General features: G+C 39.9%; 1 protein-coding gene across 12 annotated transcripts in view; it reads right to left on the bottom strand.

Annotated features, from left to right (window-relative positions):
• afdna (afadin, adherens junction formation factor a) overlaps nt 1–19,691 on the bottom strand; it is a 140,293-nt gene that overhangs the window by 23,914 nt on the left and 96,688 nt on the right. For all 12 annotated transcript variants that reach the window (XM_074684593.1, XM_074684590.1, XM_074684589.1 and 9 more), the window contains 9 exons: nt 11,619–11,684; nt 11,451–11,524; nt 6,280–6,398; nt 2,812–3,012; nt 2,601–2,692; nt 2,216–2,410; nt 1,938–2,088; nt 382–784; nt 35–288 (listed from right to left, as the gene is read on the bottom strand). In XM_074684593.1, the coding sequence (XP_074540694.1) occupies nt 35–288; nt 382–784; nt 1,938–2,088; nt 2,216–2,410; nt 2,601–2,692; nt 2,812–3,012; nt 6,280–6,398; nt 11,451–11,524; nt 11,619–11,684 (1,555 nt within the window). The remainder of the gene's footprint in view (nt 1–34; nt 289–381; nt 785–1,937; nt 2,089–2,215; nt 2,411–2,600; nt 2,693–2,811; nt 3,013–6,279; nt 6,399–11,450; nt 11,525–11,618; nt 11,685–19,691) is intronic.

Genomic DNA, 19,691 nt, shown 5'->3' with positions numbered 1-19,691 from the left:
ACGGTTTCTTCCTTTAAAGGGGAAATATTGTTACCTGGGGGGTGGTTGGCACTGGCAGGCGGAGGAACAGCTGAGCGCGGCAGGCTGGCCAGCTTCTCCGGTCTGGATGGTGGAGGCTGTGGCTGAGGCTGAGGGGGGAGGTAAGGCTGAGGAGCGCCTACAGAGGGCAGAGGGGGCTGGTGGTGAGGAGGAGGCAGGGTTCCTCCGTTGTTGTGAGGTTGGACGGGCATGACAGGGTTGGCCCGGATCTGACCCAGCTTCCTCTCCTGCTCTCTCCTCTTCCTCTCTCTGCGAAATCATCAACATTTACATTAGTGAAGTTTAGTCCCAAAAATCAAACGTTTTCTCTCTCAAGCAGAAAAATTCTGTAAATGAACTCACCTCTCCTCCTCCAGCCGAGCCTTTTCCTTCTCATACCAGCGCTGCTGCTCCTCTCGCTTCTTGCGGTCGGCGGCCTGCTGAGCGGTTACGGCAGTGACAGTGGCAGGAGGCGGAGGCAGTGGCAGGTCTGGCTGAGGGTCGTAGGGGTCGTAGGTTTCGGGGTAAGGAGCAGGCGGTGGGGGTGGTGGAGGAGGGAGGTCGGAGCGGGATGGCTGCTGGGCGGGATGTGGCGGCGCAGCGTGGGGGGTGTTGGGCGTCTTCCATCGACCCGGTCCAGTCTTCTGGTTCTGGGTTTTATTGGAGGAAGACGAGGAGGCGGAGAAGTTAAGGTGCTCCTGGCTGGATGTGGAAGACTCCAAGGAGGAGGAGACCTGGGGCTGTGGAGCCCAGTGGTCAGAGCCTCCTAAAAGGGAAACATGGAAAGGTAAATATTAACACTTCTCTGCAGGATTTCACGCAAAGGTCACAATTTTGACTTTGACAGTCTGATTAATCATTTCAGCTTTGCCTTCACTGAATAACACAGTGGCGTTTTGCATTCACTTGAAAAAGAAAAAAATCCTCCTGCTTTTACAAGATAGTATCTCATAAGAACAGGAATCAGCCTTTACAAACCAGTACTTGTCAAGTACTTCAGCAGTTGCCTGATTGTTTCTTGACTAGATTGAAAGCATTTCACGCATCCATCAGGTGTTTTTGAAGACGACAAACTAATAAGAATACCATCTAGATTGCTAGGCGCCGCCCTGTCGGTTGTGGCTGCCTGTTACAGCAGCTCTCTCTTCTTTGTACAATTTTTTTTTTTTTTTTTCGTCTCTTTTTGCATTTGGAGTGGATCATTACTTTGTATGGTTCATTTGTTGGTCATGGACACCAAACTGGTTTTGTCTTCTGTGATATTTTTACTACTTTTTCTCCTATGTTTGTCTGGAGATCCTACATGTAACCATGGCTGCAATGTTTACATGTAAAATCGGCTGTTAGAAGCCTGTAGCATGTCAATGCTAACTGGTGCTAGGCCTGATGTTTCTCACAAGGTGAGGAGAAGGAGGTGAGGATGACGTGCTGGTTCTCAGGTGTAAGAAGTGACAACATCAACCTGTCTTTCCATCCATTGTTATTGGGAAGATCTATCTCCAATAAGATGGACAAGCTAGCCGTGCTAACCCAACAACAGAGGGAATACCAGAAGTAGCATCATGCTATTCACAGACATGTCTAACAGAGCTAACACTGGACACCAACGTCACATTAGAAGAACTTCACCTGCTGTGAGCAGACAGTACATTTTACAAGATAGTATCTCATAAAAACAGGAAATTCAAAAAGAAATGAAAAAAATCCTGTTTGTTATGGGAAACTTACTTGTAAAAACAGGAGGATTTATTTTTTATTTTCAGGTGAATGCAATACGCCACTGTAGAATAATCCTACTAACATTTTAAATCAGAAACACAATGATCTGTACATAATAGGGCAGTAGAAACCCCATCTGTCTGCAGTTCATGTTATTTTATCCCCTTGTATCAAAGCTGCTCAGTTTCCTGTCTTCGTACCTCCTGGTGGACCTCTTTGGTAGTCCATATCTCTGTGTTGGTAGTCCAGGTCTCTGTGCTGGTACTCCTGCTGATAATGTGGCAGCATGCGCTCATCTGGCCTCATTCCTCCTGGTGGTGGGTACAAGTCCTCCTGTGAGTGGTTAACCCGCTAAAAATAGAGATAAAAATGTCAAAGTAGAGACAAGTAGAGCTCAAGAGTGAGAGAGAGAGAATTTTTCAGAGAAGTCACTGAAACATTGCCAAAAGATTTATTTTGCTTTCAAAAGTTGCCCTACCTGCATGCTGTTGTGGATATTGTCGACCACAGGGAGGCGTTCTCTCTCATCCATCCCCTGCCAGTGCTGTGGAGGGCCCTGCCCAGGTCCCACGACCCGATCCGTGCTCTTGGATGCTGGGATGGTGAAGTACTCTCTGGGGTAGGTCTGGGTGGGGATGGGATAGGCCTCAGGGCGGGGAGGGGAGGGCTCGTCCTGACAAATAAAACCAAAAATGGCTGTGTGAAAAGAAAACATTTGGAGCACAGAGGAAAGAGGCAGCTCCGGACTTGAAAATGAGAAATGATTCTCCTCTCCGTGCTAAATACTGAGTCCCAAACTGTCCGACCTGCAGAGCATTCCTCACACACACGCTACTTGCATCATCAGTCTTGTGGTTACTCACGTCTGCGCACAAGTTCCCGGTGGAGACAGAGGTGATCTTAGTGCCAGGTCCTCCGGGGTACACAGCTTTACTTGCAGGACTTTGACCCTGATCTGAGGACGAGACAGTAAAGAGTCATTTCAGAGCTGTTTTCTAAGTTTTACTCTGTAGATGCAGCAAAATTCAAAACTAAAGAAGTGATAAATAGAGTTATGTTCAGTAGGGGGCTTACTGGCTACGTTAGGACTGGAGCGGTGGTCTGCTCGGTTCTTGAGGAGTCTGTCCTCTCCGCTCATCTTCTTTGGTTCGGGGTAGGAGTCCCAGCCGGCCTGTGGACTCTCTGGTGAGCCGTTCTGCACTGAGCTGTTATACAACTCAAAGCCTTCGCTCTTTGGTCGCAGCTTCCCGTTTTTGTCTCGGCCTCGGTCCGATGCTGAACAGAACAGAAAAAGAATCAGTGAAAGTTAGAAAATGAGAATCAGGGTTTGGTTTTTCTGAGTCCAGCTGAGCAGAGTCTCCATTGCAAGAATAAAAACCTACTCAGCACCAAAAGTTGGACTGTTCTGGCAAATTATTTGTTTTTTTGGATCAGGAAATTATGCTTTTTTTCTCGTTTCATTGATTGGTTTTCATCCGCTGTGACCCCTGCTGCTTTCTCGTTTTGCTTGTGGCAGCTTCAGCTGAAAGTATAACCTCAAATACTTTTTTTAAAGCTGGGTATCAATGTATTGGAACATTGAAATGGTTAGAATTAAATCACTGAAAGCACAGTGTTGAAAAAGTATCAAAGTCTAAAAATCTTGACCACCTCATTACTGAGTAGGAGGAGAAAAAGAGGAGAAAAATCTCCTCCTTGTCCCATTTCCCAGCATTAAGTTTTCTAAAGACTGACCACTGTCCTTCACTTCCGCTGCAGGCCAAATAATCCAACCACACAAACACGCCGTGGTCGCGGGAATTTGGGAGAAACACCCGGTTAGCGTCATCCTGGACCACAGAGCTGCCCGGCCAGAAGACTTCCTTAATGAAGCTAAGGTCACATTCCAGCAGACAAAGAGCAGCACACAGCCAGACGGCCCAGTAAACCTTACACTGAATGTGTGTGTGCGCATGTCTGGACACACACACACTCATATCTGGCTGTGGCCACAAACACTCATTATACCCTTCAGTCTGTTCGCTGGTTTTTAAACGGCGCTTCAGAGACAACAACAGAAGCACTTTGTCTGGACGTGTCTGCTTCTCCTCTTTCATTCATAACACCAAATCAAAAACGAACAAAAGACCGTTGATCATGACTGCTGCGGAGAAAAAACTGCAGCTCCTGAGGGGAAATGAACACTTTACTTTCACAAGTATGCTGAACTTATCCTGCAGCTGCTATTTGTTGCCCTTCACAAGTAGAAGATTTTAGCTTCAAGCTAACTAATGCATTCACTTCTCACTGTGTCCCCTGCAGAAATAAACTATAAATCACACCATTAAGTGCAAAAATGAGCTTAATACCCAAACTGCAGTTTCCTCTTATATGCATTGGAGCTGAGCAGCATTTACTGCTCAAAGCGGTGACTTCATTATTAATAATTTGGTGGATTTTCTGCACTATTAGGCACCAAAAACAGGGAAAACCCATTTAATGGTTATTTAAAACTCTACAGGATGTAACTGAATCTACTGTTCTTTCAAGACCACTGTCCGAAACTGAAGATGTTTTATTTATAACGAAGAAGAGAAAGTAAAGAAATCCTTAAAAGAAGAGTCACATTTTTTCTTAAAAACAATCAAAGAAGAGCAAAATATTTCTGTAAGAGGACGAACTAATCAAAGTTTTTGAAAAAATTGACAAAAATTATCAATAAGGCTGATTATTATACTCACAGGGAGCCATTTTTTCTAAATTCTTACTTCTGTTATGAAATTTTCTGATCTTTTTTTATTATAAACTAAGCCCAATTATTGTCAGAGCAAAACCTAAAATGCTCCCTGACTCAATACAAATGTGCTTTTAATTCAGGACCGTCCATATAATCTCATAGGTGTTTGTATATTTAGTGTACAAAAGGCTAAAAAAGGTAAGACAAGGGGGTGTGTCTTCATTACTGGAGTCAAACTCAGGAATGATGGCAACATAAATTTAAAAATGTGTCATTCTTTTTTTTTTTTTTTTTAATAAAATGGTTTGTAAAGCTATTTTTGAAGCTTATAAGTGCGATTGATTATCTAAGTTGTTTTTTCTTTGCTTTTCTAGAGATTGGTAGCCTACAAAGTTGACATTATAGGATAGGCCCTAGAAAGGTAGTCTGCTCCTGCTTTTCAGTCACTATTCAACACGATTCTTTATTTTGTGATTTTGTGTGAAAAAACAGAGAAAACCTATTAAATGGTTTAAAACTTTGGTGAATGTAGGTGAATCTACTGTTCTTTCAAGGCAACTGTCCGGAACTGAAGATGACTTATTTATCACCAAGAGAACTAAATAAAGAAATCATTGAAAGAGGAGTCACATTTTTTCCTCAAAAAAATCAAAGAAGAGTTTAATATTTGGAAATGTTTGGGTCTACTAATGTGTATTTCAATTAACAGGACAAAAAAAAACATAGTTTTTGAAAAATTTCTGCACTATTAGGTACCAAAAACAGAGAAAACCCATTAAATTGCCATTTACATCTGTGAATCTACTGTTCTTTCAAGGCAACTGTCCAAAAGTGAAGATGTTCAATTTATAACTAAGAGGACAAAACATAAAAAAGAAGAGTCACATTTTGCCCCCCCAAAAAGAATAGCTTAATATTATAAAATAGGACCAGAAAAAAACATAGTTTTTGAAAAATTTCTGCACTATTGAGTACAAAAATCAGAGAAAACTCATCAAATGGTTATTCAAAACTCTGCCAATGTAGGTAAATCTACTGTATTTTCAAGGCAACTGTCTGAAACTAAAGATGTTTTATTTATAACTAAGAAGAGAAAATAAAGAAATCTGCAAAGGAAGAGTCCAGATAAAAAATAAAAAAAAAAAACAATCAAAGAAGAGCTCAATATTTGAAAATGCTGATGTCTTTTAATGTTTATTTCTATAAAACGGGATCAAAAAATCATAGTTTTTGAAGAATTTTTGCACTTTAAGGTACCAAAAACAGAGAAAACCCATTAAATGGTTATTTAAAACTTTAAATCTACTGTTCTTTCAAGGCATCTGTCCAAAACTGAAGAAGTTTTATTCACCACTAAGAGGACAGAATAAAGAAATCCTTAAAAAAAAAGAGTCACATTTTTTTCCTTAAAACTAAGAAGAGCTTAATGTTTGAAAACTTTTGTTTCTCCTAATGTTTATTTCTATAAAACACAACCTTAAAATCACATTTTTCAATGTAACTACCAGGCTCAATACTGCTGCAGTACCCTAGCCAGATGTCTTAAAATGAAAGTTAATTTGATTAATTTGCCAAATATCTGAGTCTTTTATTAATTTATGAAGCAACATCAACATAACAGACTTAAAGTTTCTTAAAGATATCAATGAAATCTTGCAAATTCAGCTTTGGTAGAATCTATCCATTGTGTTCCTCCTTTTGCTACAGATCTGTAAAAACCCTTTGAAATATAGAAATTCACCACCAGCAGTGATTTAGAAAAAGAAATCATGCACGCTTTTTAGTTTCGCTGAGTGTCACGGGTGTGTGAATGTGTGTGTTCTCACCTCTCTGCATCATCGGGCTGGGCTGGTTGAGGAGCGTGGCCAGGCCGTGGTAAATGGCTCCCTGCTTGGCGACCTCCAGAGTCACGACTGATCCCGTCCTCGTCATCAGCTCAGCCGCCCTGAGAGTGGGGAGGGAGGGACAGAGAGAAACAGAGAGAAACAGAGAGAAACAGAGAGTGTGTGTGTGAACATCAAAGAGTCTGACACAGTTAAACTATTCTCTGGTGGAGGCATTAAATTAATATATTACACATTAATATTTAAGCCTCCTCTGTCTCTGCGCTGAGCTATTTAAAGCCCGATCTTTAAATCATCATAATGTGGCACAAGTTCATCCAAAGTGCTCGACAAACTGTGATAATACTCTGCTGAGGCTGCGTCAGATTACGCTGAAATCAGATTTAAAATAAACCCACTGGTTCTGGTAGACTCGGGAGTTTTGGCAGGAAAAAGCATCCTGAATGAAAAGTGATGTGGGGAACCACAATTACTTTGTGAAGATGGTGGGTGATACGAGAGGGTTTAATACCATTACAGTCAAATCCTATAAAAGGAGGTCGTATCTCAGACACAAGATCTTCTGAATTGATTTTATCATGATGAAGCGGCTCCATCATTTTTCTCATCCTGAAAACATTTTTAGAGCTCTAACCACAAGAAATCTGTTTTTCTACTATAGAAACACACGGTTAACCCTCTCCAACCTCCAACCTGGCATTTTGTGCTCACTGCACTTTCTTTTTGTAACCATTTTATCTGTGATAAGGCTGCTGGGCTGAATTTTTCCAAGGATCTCTGTTATCGTCCTAATTTTAATTTTTCAATTTCAGCACCTAAAGTACATAAAAAATAAACTGTTTATCTCAAACACTACCTTTCCTCTCGAATGTGCCCAATTGTGCCCCATCTACGCCCATTCAAACCCCGCATTTTCATTCCTTGTTATTTGCAGTACAAATCATTAAACTTAAATGAATTTGATTTAAAGGTCCCATATTATGCAAAAATCACTTTTATAAAGTCTTTTAGTGAAATTTGTGGGTCTTTGGCTTTCCTCCCAGCCCACAAAATGTGATATTTAATGACAAAACTTGTATTTAGTAGCGATTGTGAATGTAAAACCCTGACCTAAAACAAGCTGTTTGGATTTTGGGGATTTGCTGACGTCAGCGATTCCCTTTTTTTGACCAATCAGGAGCAAGTCTGACCTGATTTGGTCCACCGGAGGAGATACCCCCCACCCACCCATCAGTGAGCCATCACTGCTCTGTTTTTGGCTGTAAACAGCCACATAGTTCTATGCTCAAGCTTCCCATCTCAGAAGAAGACAAGACTGAGTGTCTAGAGTTCATTTATCAAGGAAATGTGCCAGCTACACTCAGTAAAACTGTGCATGTGTGTGCTAGTCACTTCACAGCCGACTGCTTTTCCAATTTTGGACAGTACAACAGAGGGCTAGAGAATAGACTGGTCCTGAATCCAGGCGCATTACCAACCATCCGCCAACAAACCTGGGACCCTGGAAATGTGAGTAATTTAAATGCTGTGTGCTGTGGAGCAGATGTAAGAGCTTTTCCTCAGTGTCCCCCCTGTCTCTGTGTTAGCTTCAGGATGCTAACTCCAGCAGCAGTTAGCCTGTTGTTTTGGCCTGGAATGTTACGGTAAACAAGCTTCGCTGTTTTCTAAACATTGTGCACTTGGAGCACGTGGCGCCGCTCTCAGTGACGTAGAAGAGTAGGGCGGTATCAGCGGTGGCTTATTTACATATGAAGACCACGCCCACTAAATCAGACGGTTCTGAACAGAGGGGCTATGAGAGCCTGGAAACAATGCTGCTGTGCTTGATTTATTAGTTACTACCATTTCATGAAGACATCAATGATCCACATTAAACTGCAGAAAAGGAGCAGAATATGGGACCTTTAATATTCTGCTCGTAAACTACTGTGGGTGAGAGCGGTGTGCTCTTTGGACGAGAGCGCAGCATTGATATGAGGAGAAGATGTGAGATGACAGAGTCATGGCGAGACGCTGCAAGTCAAAAAAGTTCAGGCAGCTCATGCTCCAACTGAGGATGTGTCGTGGTAGTTCAGAGAGAAAGAGCGCCACCATTGTGAGAAAGAGCGCCGCCATTGTGAGAAAAGACAACGGAGATCATGGAGAGAATCGTACATTTCAAGAGCCATAAAAGAAGAGAGTCCACTCTTCTTAGGTAGTCTTGGTGCTTACATAGTCATAGAAAACAATGTTATTTGGGTCTTGAAAGATCGTTCAAGATGCTCTGAAAAAGGCTGGCAGCCAATGAGGTTATCATGATAATTTTTTTTGTTTCTTTGCGGTGTAATTAAGTAATCTACTTAACACATTAAAGTGACAGCCCTTATAAAAAATCTGGGTCACTGTAGGTGCATTTTTTACCACAGTCATGAAGAAAGGGTAGTGTTATTTTACAGAGCCAGAGAGTTAAAAAGTGCCTCTGACAAAATCCCCACTTTTGGTCATGATGGGAAACTTTCTCTGCATCTGAACAAGCATGAAAATACACTGCAGGACTTTTATTCTGAGCCAGAGGAGGCAGGGATTATTTCTGTCACTGCCAGAGACTCACTTCACTCCAGTTTGGGTACAATCCTGCTGTGTCACACACACACACACTCACACACACACATACAAAAACACATGTCATTTTCTGTAACGGCCACATGTGCAGCAGGCTTTAGCTAAATCCTATAAATAGCTGAAGGGCAGATCACACACGATAATGAGGCATGTGTGTTTGATTGGACAGAACTTTGGGAATGCAGCGAGAGGAAATATCAGGATTTCTACAGACGTGCGTGAAACCTTAAGGCTGCAAATCCTGTTCTGAATTTACCTGCAGGAGGAGAAGAGAGGACAACAAAAGGATAAAAAAGCCTGATGTATTTCTGCATGCAAACACATTTTAACGTGTGATTTGTGCATCCACTTTGAGTGAGAACATCAAGCCCGAGCATGCAGACGGAGAGGAATAACTGGATTAATCTGAGCAGGGCGTTAGCCACTGAGCACTTCTCTGCCCTTTCCAAAACACGCACACCCTGTTTTTTATTTTTCTGCTTGAGCTGTGTGTTCCAGACGTGTTGGAAATATTTGCTTGTTTTTAAGGAGAGAAAAATACGACACAGTGAGAGATCATCATGATGTCTCAACCTAGAGGTTTTCAAAATATGTGGTTATCTCATATGATGTTAATATTCTAATTCATTTTTTAAGCTTTCCATGAAATCGATTCAGTTTGAGTTAAATTATCATTATTTTGCAAGTGACGGCTGAGCACATAAGAAGCAAACACTGTCTCACTTGTAGAAAGACTTATATAGGCAGTGTTTTGGTGTTTTGGTGTTCATCAGGCAGATGGTTTCACTGAAAAACTGCATCATTACTGGTCCTGTTTGCTCTTTTAGCTCAAGTAGAGGCATCAATGTTAATTTAAGCTGAGTAATTTCTGGATAAAAGCTCCTTACAAGCTTTGAAAAGCTTGTAAGCAGCACATCCTGCTTTTAGTTTTCTGAAAACCAGGTTTTTTTCCTTTTTTCTGTGATTTAAGACATCAAATACAAAGTCTTTAAGTTTTTTACAGTTGGTAGAGACGATGGAGAGATTTAATCACATTAGGATGTAAATGTTTTGGAAACATATTTTGGCACTTTACCTACATAAGATAATCAGTAAATGTTGAAATAATAAGCATACTAATTATGGATAATTGTCAATTGCAGCCTTTAATAAGATACCTTCGGGGGAAGAGAACAAGAAACCAACTTTTGTCCTATTAAAAAATTTGGCTAACGCTTTTCCAAACTCAAATAGGGCTTAGAATATTGCAAAAAAACTGAAATCTTTAAGTGTTTTTTTACTTATTTTAAGTAAAATTGTCTTATCATACTTGATACGAGCCTCATTCAACTTATCAGTCCAGAAAAATGTCTTGTTTCAAGTTGTGTAAGAAGACAAAAATGAGGTCTGGATTGCTTGTAACAAGTAAAAAAAAAAATCTACCAATAGATTACACTGTTGTAAATTACTTTTAGTGAGGTGTGTGTTTCTTTTGGAATTAATTAGAGATTGGATCCAAACAAATTTTCCTTGTTCTAGACAACTTTTTACTGGATACGGCGCACAGAGGTAAGGTATTTATCAGTGCAGTTGCGTAGCTCTACGGTTTGAAACGTGACATCAAGCAAAGGTTGTAGCAGCCGGCTAAATGTAGTGCTATCGGCAGCCCAGTGCTTTGACGTATCTGTAGGCTAACGTGACAACAAGTAAACACTGTCAGTTTGTAGAGCAGCTGACAGCCCGGTGCTCTAAGATATGTCTGTAATGTGTAACGTTAGTGAATCCTGGTTACATCCTGTCAGTCATCTGCCAATCAGAGCTAACGTAACCTCACTCTTCATTTTATTGATAGACTCTCGAGTTTGAACAGACCACTGCAGAATAACTGCTGACTGTGGGTTGGAATCAACATTACCACAAACAGTTTAGCCCCTGTGTTAGCCTTTAGCTCGGGCTGTACCACTCTCCTGTTTAGCTTTCTTCTGCTCTTCTGTCCTTTTTCTGTCTGACAGTTAGGCTCCAGTGTCCACCATCACTACAAAATTAATCACAGAAATCACTTTCATAGAGCTCTCTGTGTTTTATCTCTTCTCACTACTAAACTTTGTCAGCCGGCGTGGTGTTGTCATAGAGACTTAGACGTGCTGTGGATCAATCTGGTCCTGGTCGACCTGATCAGGAAGCTAAGAAGAAGCAATTTAAAATAAACTGTAACCAGCAATATTGGCGCTGATAATCTCATTTCAAAGTGTGGATTATGATCAGGCATATATCTAGAAGAGAGACTTATTCAAGATCACTTTCAAACTCCTCACAGCCCTTTTAATACAAGTAACTTTTCTCGTTTCATTGGCAGATTCTTTTAAACGTATGACAAGCAGTTCAGACCTCATTTTTGTCTTTAAATTTCTTGAAACAAGAGTTTTTCTGGACTGCTCAGGTGAATGTGGCTCATATTAAGTCAAAAAAGACATTTTCTACCGAATATAAGACAAAAACACTTGATAAAATCTCAGTTTTTTGCAGTGTTCACAAACTAAACTAAAAAATAAAGACTTAAAATCGGACTTTACCTCTCTTGTGACAGGCCGACCAAACTGCGTCCGTCCACACTCAACAGCTGGTCTCCTGCAGCCAAACGACCGTCCTGTATAAAAACACACACAGGATGAGTCACTGTATGTTTTTTTAATCATACTTTTCTGTTATGGTCACATTTTCTGTGTTTACTGTACACTCACCACATCAGCTGCTCCTCCTTTGACAACAGACTTGATGTAGATGCCCAGTTTCTCCTGACCGGCACCCTGCAGAGAGACAGACACCGAGAGGTGAACAGACTGTTTCCATTCGTTAAAGCTGAGTAGGTTTGTTAAAAAGCACTCAAACAGGCACGCATTCATCTTTAAAAATATGGTGAAAATACATAAAACTAAATTTAGACAACAATTCTAGCAGCTAAAACTGGTCTGTGGTTCGTTCGAGTCAGTGGAAAATACCAAAATAGGAGTAAACAAAGTAATTGAGGCTGAGTCTCTCTCCAGTTTGGCTAAAAATGGACAAAAATTTACAAACATAAACATTTCAAGTTTATTATGGTCTTAAATTGGGTTTTTGCTTTGTTAGAGAGCTCAGCTCAGAAAAAAATGCAATCATCGAAGTATTTCTGGCTCAACAGAGACAACATGGCAACACTTCATGAAACAAGTGCGTCAGAGATCACACATTAGGTTCCTCATGACTTTGAACATCAAAACGCTTCAATAACCAGAAAAAAACATGTGACACCCAGACTGTAAGTGCCTTAACATGATGCAAGGAATTACAGCTTAATGTAAACAAGAGGACCTCCAAGTCCAAGGACTTGGAGAAGATGCAAAGTCTTGAATTTTGTTGTGTAAAGAGCTTCAGGCTCAACCTCAGTCAGACAAAGACTACAGTTACACTCGTTCCTAAAGAGTATTTCTGAAGATTAGGGCTGGGAAGTAAGGAAAAAAAAAGATATCACAGTATTTTTTAAGAAACTGAGCCTCTTCCATCAGAGGTAACAAGTTCACCAACGTGTCAAAGTGAAACTCTTCAAGGAATCTGAGTCGGTCAAACAATATTGCAACCTTTAAGTTGAGTCCCCTTCAAGCATATTCAAGGTTTCTTCACTTCTTCTGCTCTTATTTGCTGCTGAAACAATCAAATCTCCCCACAGGAATGTGTAAGGTTTTATTTTATGTCATAATATTTACTTTAAAACAAATCCTTAACAGAGCAACAAAGAGCTGACAGGCAGATACAAAGGGTGCAGAAAAACACACATAGACCAGAGCTTCTCCTGTTTTCGTGGTTTTCTTCTGAAGTGGGGAGAAGATTTACGGAGCAGCAAAGTGCTGGCAGCGTATCAGACGGATAGCTCGCTTTCTTTGCCATCCTTGAAATGTTTATCCTCTGAGTTTGTGCAACAGTAGAAGCAGAAAAATATCTTTCTTTATCGAGACAGCCTGTCGTGTTGAATATGAAACTTCTGTTTGGCTTCCAACACTTCAAAACATCAAACACGGAGCTGTTTCTGATGCATGTTGTTGTTGGGAGGGTGACAAGAAGCAAACAAGAAGATGAAGTTTCTGAGTGAAAACTGGAGGAATCTCAGGATTGTTTTCAGACCTGCTGCTGCTTCTTCTTTTTGTAAAGCAGGAGAAGGAAACAAAAACAGACACAACTCGAGGGAAAAGGTTCAGCAAGTACCTGCACAGTAAGAATCACAGCATGTCCATAAAATGGCTCATAAAACTGTGGAGTGGATTACAGAGACTCCTAATTGCTGCCATTTGCCAGAACTGGCAACGTGGCACTGACGTGTGCGTGTGTGTGTGTGTATGTTTGTGAGTGTGAAGCCACATCTTGTGAAACAGAGGCAGAGGTTACCACAGGGAGCCACATAACTGCAAGGTCATGGTAAAAATTAAAAAAGAGATAAAAATAGATAACAAAAAAAAAACAAACAGAAAAAAATAGATTAAAATATGAAAGCTGCTGATTAGAATTTTTATCTTATTTTATCATTAAATTGCCTCATAATTTTGGCGTTTTCTCCTAAAAAATAATCATATTAATAATCATTATAGTAATAACAAGAAAAGTTTAGAGTTGGTGTGACAAAAAAACCTAGTACGAGTTTGTTGAAATACGTAGCCTAGAAATCTGTTCCTGTTGAGAATTCACGATAGTCGTAGGAGACTTTTTGGTTCATCTAGGCATGGTTGTTACACACCCCAAATTTCAGGGCTGTAGCTCAAAGAAGCCCGAAGGACTGCAGTTTTAACCCCCTAGGGGGCGCTTCGTACGATTAAATTTTGTGCAAGCAGTGGAATCAAATTTTTTTTGCAAAGATTGAATTTTGGGGCAAGGTGCGTTCACGTTTTTTGGTGTCAAAGGCGCACAAAGAAAAAAAAAAGATTTATAATAATAATAATAATAATAATAATAATGATAAAAAAATAATAAAGAACTTTGCACAGAGAAGATGAAAAAAGTACACGTTCAAATAAAATAAAAAAATAAAATAAAAATGAATTATCAAAAATATTTAAAATAGTGCACTGAAAAGCATGTCAAAAAACTGTGCAATTTGCAAATAAAAAAAGGACTTCTTATGAGTTCAACTTCTCCTCATAATTTTTCAGTTTCTCATTCTATCTTTTATTTTTTCCAACTGTTGTTTTTACGAAAGTGGTTTTAATCCATTATCTTGTGTTTTATTGACTGTACTTTGTCTTTTTTTGTGCTTCTTGTCTGTAACTTTGTGTTTTTGCTGCTGCCGGTCTTGGCCAGGTCTCCCTTGAAAAAGAGGTTTTTAATCTAAATGGGACCAGACTGGTTAAATAAAGGTCAAAAAAATAAAATAAATATTTTTTTCTGATAGTTTGTCATATTTTCTTCTAAGTGTCTCATAATTTCAACGTTTTTTTCCTCAATAGATTCAACTTCCATCTCATAGTTTCAACTTTTTTTCCCAATAATTTCAACTTTTATCTCATTATTTTGACTATTTATTTTCCTAATTTTGCCTTTTATCTCACAATTGTAACCTCTCTCTTGATTTTAATTTAGTTTTCCATAGTTTTGACTTAAACTTCTTCTAATTTTTTTCCTCATCTGACAGGAACAGGCTTCTTTCCCAAACACAGAGACAATGAGGAAAAAAGCAGCACAAGTTACAATTTTTCTGCTCAGAAAGCAAACAGGTTATCCTCTTCTGTTTTTTTCTATTCAGTAGAGTTTCCTTGTCTTGTTCTTTACTTCAATTATACAATTAGTTAGGAGCTCACTGCATGAACACTTTGTTTACCGTAAGCTCTGTTGATTGTTGCCTTTCTGCTGCAGGAAACCTCTTTTGGAACATGCAGGGACATAAACATCTGCATAAACAAAAGGCTTTGTTTTGCCCTGTCACCAAAGTGAAGCAAATACATTCCTGAGCTTTTCAAAATGTGGCACATTTTTCATCTGAATGTGTTTTTACCCAGAGTGGAAACACATTTTTCACAGACAGAGTTCTGACATCCATTATTCTAGCAATTATTGTGAATGAAACATTATTTAACTGATCCTTTGTATTCACTGATTGCAGGAAATGGTGCAAAATCAAGCAAGAATAAAGTTTGTATGAGCCTCATTCAGCTCTTTAAACGTCCACTTTCTCTTTATGAGCTGAGAGATTTCAGAGAATAGAGCCACACTCAAACCATCCATCATCAACAGATCTTTGTCCCACAGCAAACACACATCATTCCCTCAAACTATCATACCCACAATGCCTCAGCTCTGTCTGTACTGTGCTGTATGTGTGCGTGTATATACAGTAATGAGGCTGGATTCATGCAGGCATGAGTTTCCTGTGAGTGACATAAAGATGAGAGCCGGGCAGTGAATCATTCTGACTGTTCTAGGTCTGTTGTACATTACCAGAAGAAGACATTAAAGAGCCTCTGTGTTAGACGGAGACGCAGATCCTTGCTCTTACACAGACCGAGGATTGGGGCGCCAAATCAGACTCGGGAGGGAAATCCCAGAATCCCCCTGGAGGGGTGTTCAGAGAGGCTTTTAGTGAGTGAAGGGGGTCCAGAGGGGGAAGACTTTCAGAGTTAAAGATCTAAACTAAGTGCTGGATGTTCATAAAACGTTTCTGCAGAAGTGGTTTAATGGAAACGTGTGTCAATCTGATCTCAGTTTAATGAGAATGTTTTTATTCCTTTTACGCCCTGAGAAAAAGTCATTTCACTCTAGTGTTTGATTTACTGTCTTTTTATTGGACAGTTCTGGTTCTTTCAAGTGCCCTGACATAACAAATCAAGCGCACCTTGAAGCTGCCAGGCCTCCATTAAGCATGAAAAAATTTTAAAGGAGTTGACTTGAGCTGAGGCTTTATAAGATACTCTGTAACTTTGCAAAACGAGAACAAAACTCCTCCTGATCAAACCGTGTGGTTGCTCTTGAACTGTGTTTGTTTAAAGCTTCAATGCAGACGCTGTTAGTCCTGCAGGCTGAGAAAACAGAGACATCATCCATCAAAACTCTCATTAAAGTGAAATCACACAGGTGAATCTCTGGGACATCCAGAGACGACTGAAACGTAGGATAATGAGGCTGGGTTTTGGGAAGAGTTCTTTGAATGTGTCGTCTTCAAAGCGATGTGTGTGTCGAGACGTTGTTCACTGGGTTTGTTTGTGACAGAATTTTAGGTCACACAAGGGTCGCCAACTTTCTAACTCCTAAACATGGGATTCACATTCAACTGGAAATGCAGAAAGTGGGTATACTGCACAGTCTTTTCTTTTTTGCAGCTTAGCCAAACCAACCGGACAACACTACACATAACCTTAACTTTGTTTCACCTTTTTTTTTTGCATGACTTGAATCATTTCTTCTGTAAACAACACAACAGTTTTCACATTTTATGTCTCAAATCTATTTCAAATCAGTCGACTCAAAACCTAGAAATATTTTTTTTAACTTGTTAAAAGCTTAATGGGAAGAGATGAAGTGTGAACCAAAAGTGGGAGACATGATTTAAATGTTTATTAGGGATACGTTGCATCTAGGGGTGCACCGATCACAACTTTCTGGCCAATCACTGATCTTTAAAAAGCCTGATCTGCCAATACCGATTTTTATTTTTATCTTTAAATAACTGACAGCTGGGGATGGGTACCGAATAGGGCTGAACAATTAATGGAATTTAAACCAACATCGCAATATGATAGAACGCAATTCTCAAATCGCAAAGACTGCAATTAAAAAAGAAAAAAAACATTTAAAAGTGCATTTAAAAGGTGAATTCCACATGTTGACATATTTTACCGGTTGAGCCAGAGATTAGGTCTTATTTATATTTCTGCACTTTATTTAGTGTGGGATTCATAGAGGAGAGGATTTATGGTTATTTTTCAAATTATTGTTCATACAATGCCTGTTTTTCTGCAGTGCTTGTCTTCCTTTCTCTGATTTTATTTAAGGTATTTGATCATTCCCCCAGGGCTCGGTGCTTGGCCCCCTCCTCTTCATTCTCTATATCCTCCCCATTGGCAAAATAATCCGTCGTCATGGTCTCCACTTCCACTGCTACGCTGATGACATCCAACTTTACATTTCCACAAATTCCATCACCGCTCCAACCCTTTCCACCCTGACCAACTGTCTAACAGAAATAAAATCCTGGATGCAAGCCAATTACCTTCAACTCAATTATGACAAATCCGACCTCTTAATCATTGGCCCCAAATCCCTCACCAAACCCACCAACAGCTTCAACCTCTCAATTGGCAATGCTTCCCTCACACCATCCTCTCATGTCCATAACCTCGGCATCATTTTTGACTCTCATCTCACTCTAGAACACCACATAAATCAACTCACTAAAACTGCCTTCTTCCATCTGAAAAATATCGCCCGTCTCCGTCCATCCCTCTCCTTTCCCACCGCTGAAATTCTTATACATGCATTCATCACCTCTAGACTCGATTACTGTAACAGCATTTTCTACGGTCTCCCTTCAAAACAACTCAACAAACTGCAATATATTCAAAACTCTGCCGCCCGCTTGCTCACGCACACCCCCTCCCGAGACCACATCACCCCTGTCCTCCAAAACCTTCACTGGCTCCCCATCAAATTTCGAATTCATTTCAAAATCCTCCTCCTGACCTACAAAGCCCTCCATAACCAGGCTCCTCCTTACATCAACGACCTGCTCCACCACTACACGCCCCTCCGTAACCTCCGATCCACCGACGCCCACCTCCTTTCCCTACCGCCTGCCATCAAGCACCGAACCTGGGGTGACCGAGCCTTTTCTGTCGCCGCCCCCACTCTCTGGAATGCCCTACCACTTCATATCCGCATCTGTCCCGACCTTCCCACCTTCAAAACACTAACAAAAACCCACCTTTTTAAAATAGCTTTTAATGTCTGATTGTCTTTTAAATCCACTTGGTTTCTTTCATCCATGTTTTAATATTGTGTGTTGTTTTATATGCTGTTTTATCCTCTGTAAAGCGTCTTTGAGTATTGTGAAAAGCGCTTTTATAAATAAAATGTATTATTATTATTATTATTATCATAATTATATTACATATCTACAAGGTTTGGTGTTGAATCAATCAGTCAATATTTTGCTGTGATTGTAATAGTTACATAAAGATATGTTATTTGTATCAATTCATCTCATTACATCAACATGCAGACCTGGCCTACAGGAAAAAACTGTTTATATGTTGACAGTATCCTTTGTCATATTGGTCGTATTATAGATTGATTTATTGCTTGTGTTTAGTGAATAATGCTGAAGATAAATGTCCCTCCCAAAAATTGCATGCTAAATCGCAATCGCAATATTGGTAAAAAAAAACAAAAAAACAATTAGATTATTTTACAAAATCATGCAGCCCTAGTACCGAATAAGGTACTTTTATAGGTACATTAAATCAGAAGGTAGCATGTTTAGGTACCTAAATACATCCTTGTGACTGTGAGGGAGAGGAAGAGTAGGCAATTTTCCATGCTAGACATGAACACAGCATTGCAAGGTTATATATTGAAGAATTAATATGTAAAATAGAAAAAAATACATATTTTATTATTAAAAACTTAATATTTTTTACCAGGTAAACACAAAAAAGAACCCAAAATTGGTACCGTTGAGTACCAGTACCGATTGCCAGGTACCGGGGATTGGCACCGTATCATTTCAAATGTGAACGGTTCCCATGTGAAACAATAAAATCTTTATGTGTCAACTTAAACAACCAATAAAGTGTCCTGAGTTTTAGGTCTCAGAGCAAAAACCAACAATGGCTGGCTGTCAGACCTTCCCGTAGGTATATAAGATCAGTTTCATAGGTAAGGATGGGTCGATCACCGATCCCCCAAAATACAGGAAATCAGCACCAATTGATCAAATCAAAAAACTAAGCTGACACTCAAAACAACAGGAGGAAGTTACAAAACATAACTTATCATCACTCGTTAAATTAAAACTTGTGTCTTACATTTAAGCTTGTCTTCCTTTAACGGCCGGCTGCAAGCTCATCAAATGACTGACTGTGATTGGCTTAATCGTCTTAATCAGTCAGTATTACTTGACCAACAGGCTTTCAACAATGAATCCCTCTGTGAAAAACGAGGTGGATCATTTCTTGTTTCTGTGAAAGTGCAGATGTCTCAGCACCCGATGGGTGAGTCATGGTCTGCCACTGCAGCTTCAACTGATTTGTGATCTGTTGAGCGCAGTCTGCTGAATTTACAAGAGTTAATAGTCAATACACGGGACACCTGAGGTCTCACACGTGACAAACCAATTTGGCCCAATATACAAGATGTCCTAGCTAATACGGGACATTTCGCAACCCTATGAGTTAATACAAACTGAATCCTGCAGCTTCTCTAAGAACCAAGAAATGTATAAAGAGAAAGAGCTAGTCCAGAAGCATGAGAAATCCTGCATTCCCACACAGTTAAGCTCAATTATTTGATGGATTAGACTTCTAAGTACTGTCTCAGCATGCAAGGACAGCAGATGATTGACAGCTCCTTTATTATCCTTTATTATCATTATCCACCTGTTAGGACAGGAGTGTGTTTTTCTTTGTCGCAGAAGTTAGTCTCATGAAGGTGCATGTGTCTCTAAAAGAGCTGAAAAAGCAGAGTGTGGACTTTTTGGTATAAAAATACTTGTTCAAGTTCATTTCAGGTTGTTTTTTGGTCGTAAATAAGTTTACGATGAAATAAAATCAGAACGCGGAGCAGAGCTGCTGTTTGTAAACGTT

Source organism: Halichoeres trimaculatus, unplaced genomic scaffold, assembly GCF_033239565.1.
Source record: "Halichoeres trimaculatus isolate MK-OKI-2021-1 unplaced genomic scaffold, fHalTri1.1 fHalTri1_scaffold_13, whole genome shotgun sequence".
Classification (NCBI taxonomy): Eukaryota; Metazoa; Chordata; class Actinopteri; order Labriformes; family Labridae; genus Halichoeres; species Halichoeres trimaculatus.
Note: the sequence above shows the minus strand (reverse complement) of the source record. Positions and strands in the feature narration are given on the sequence as shown.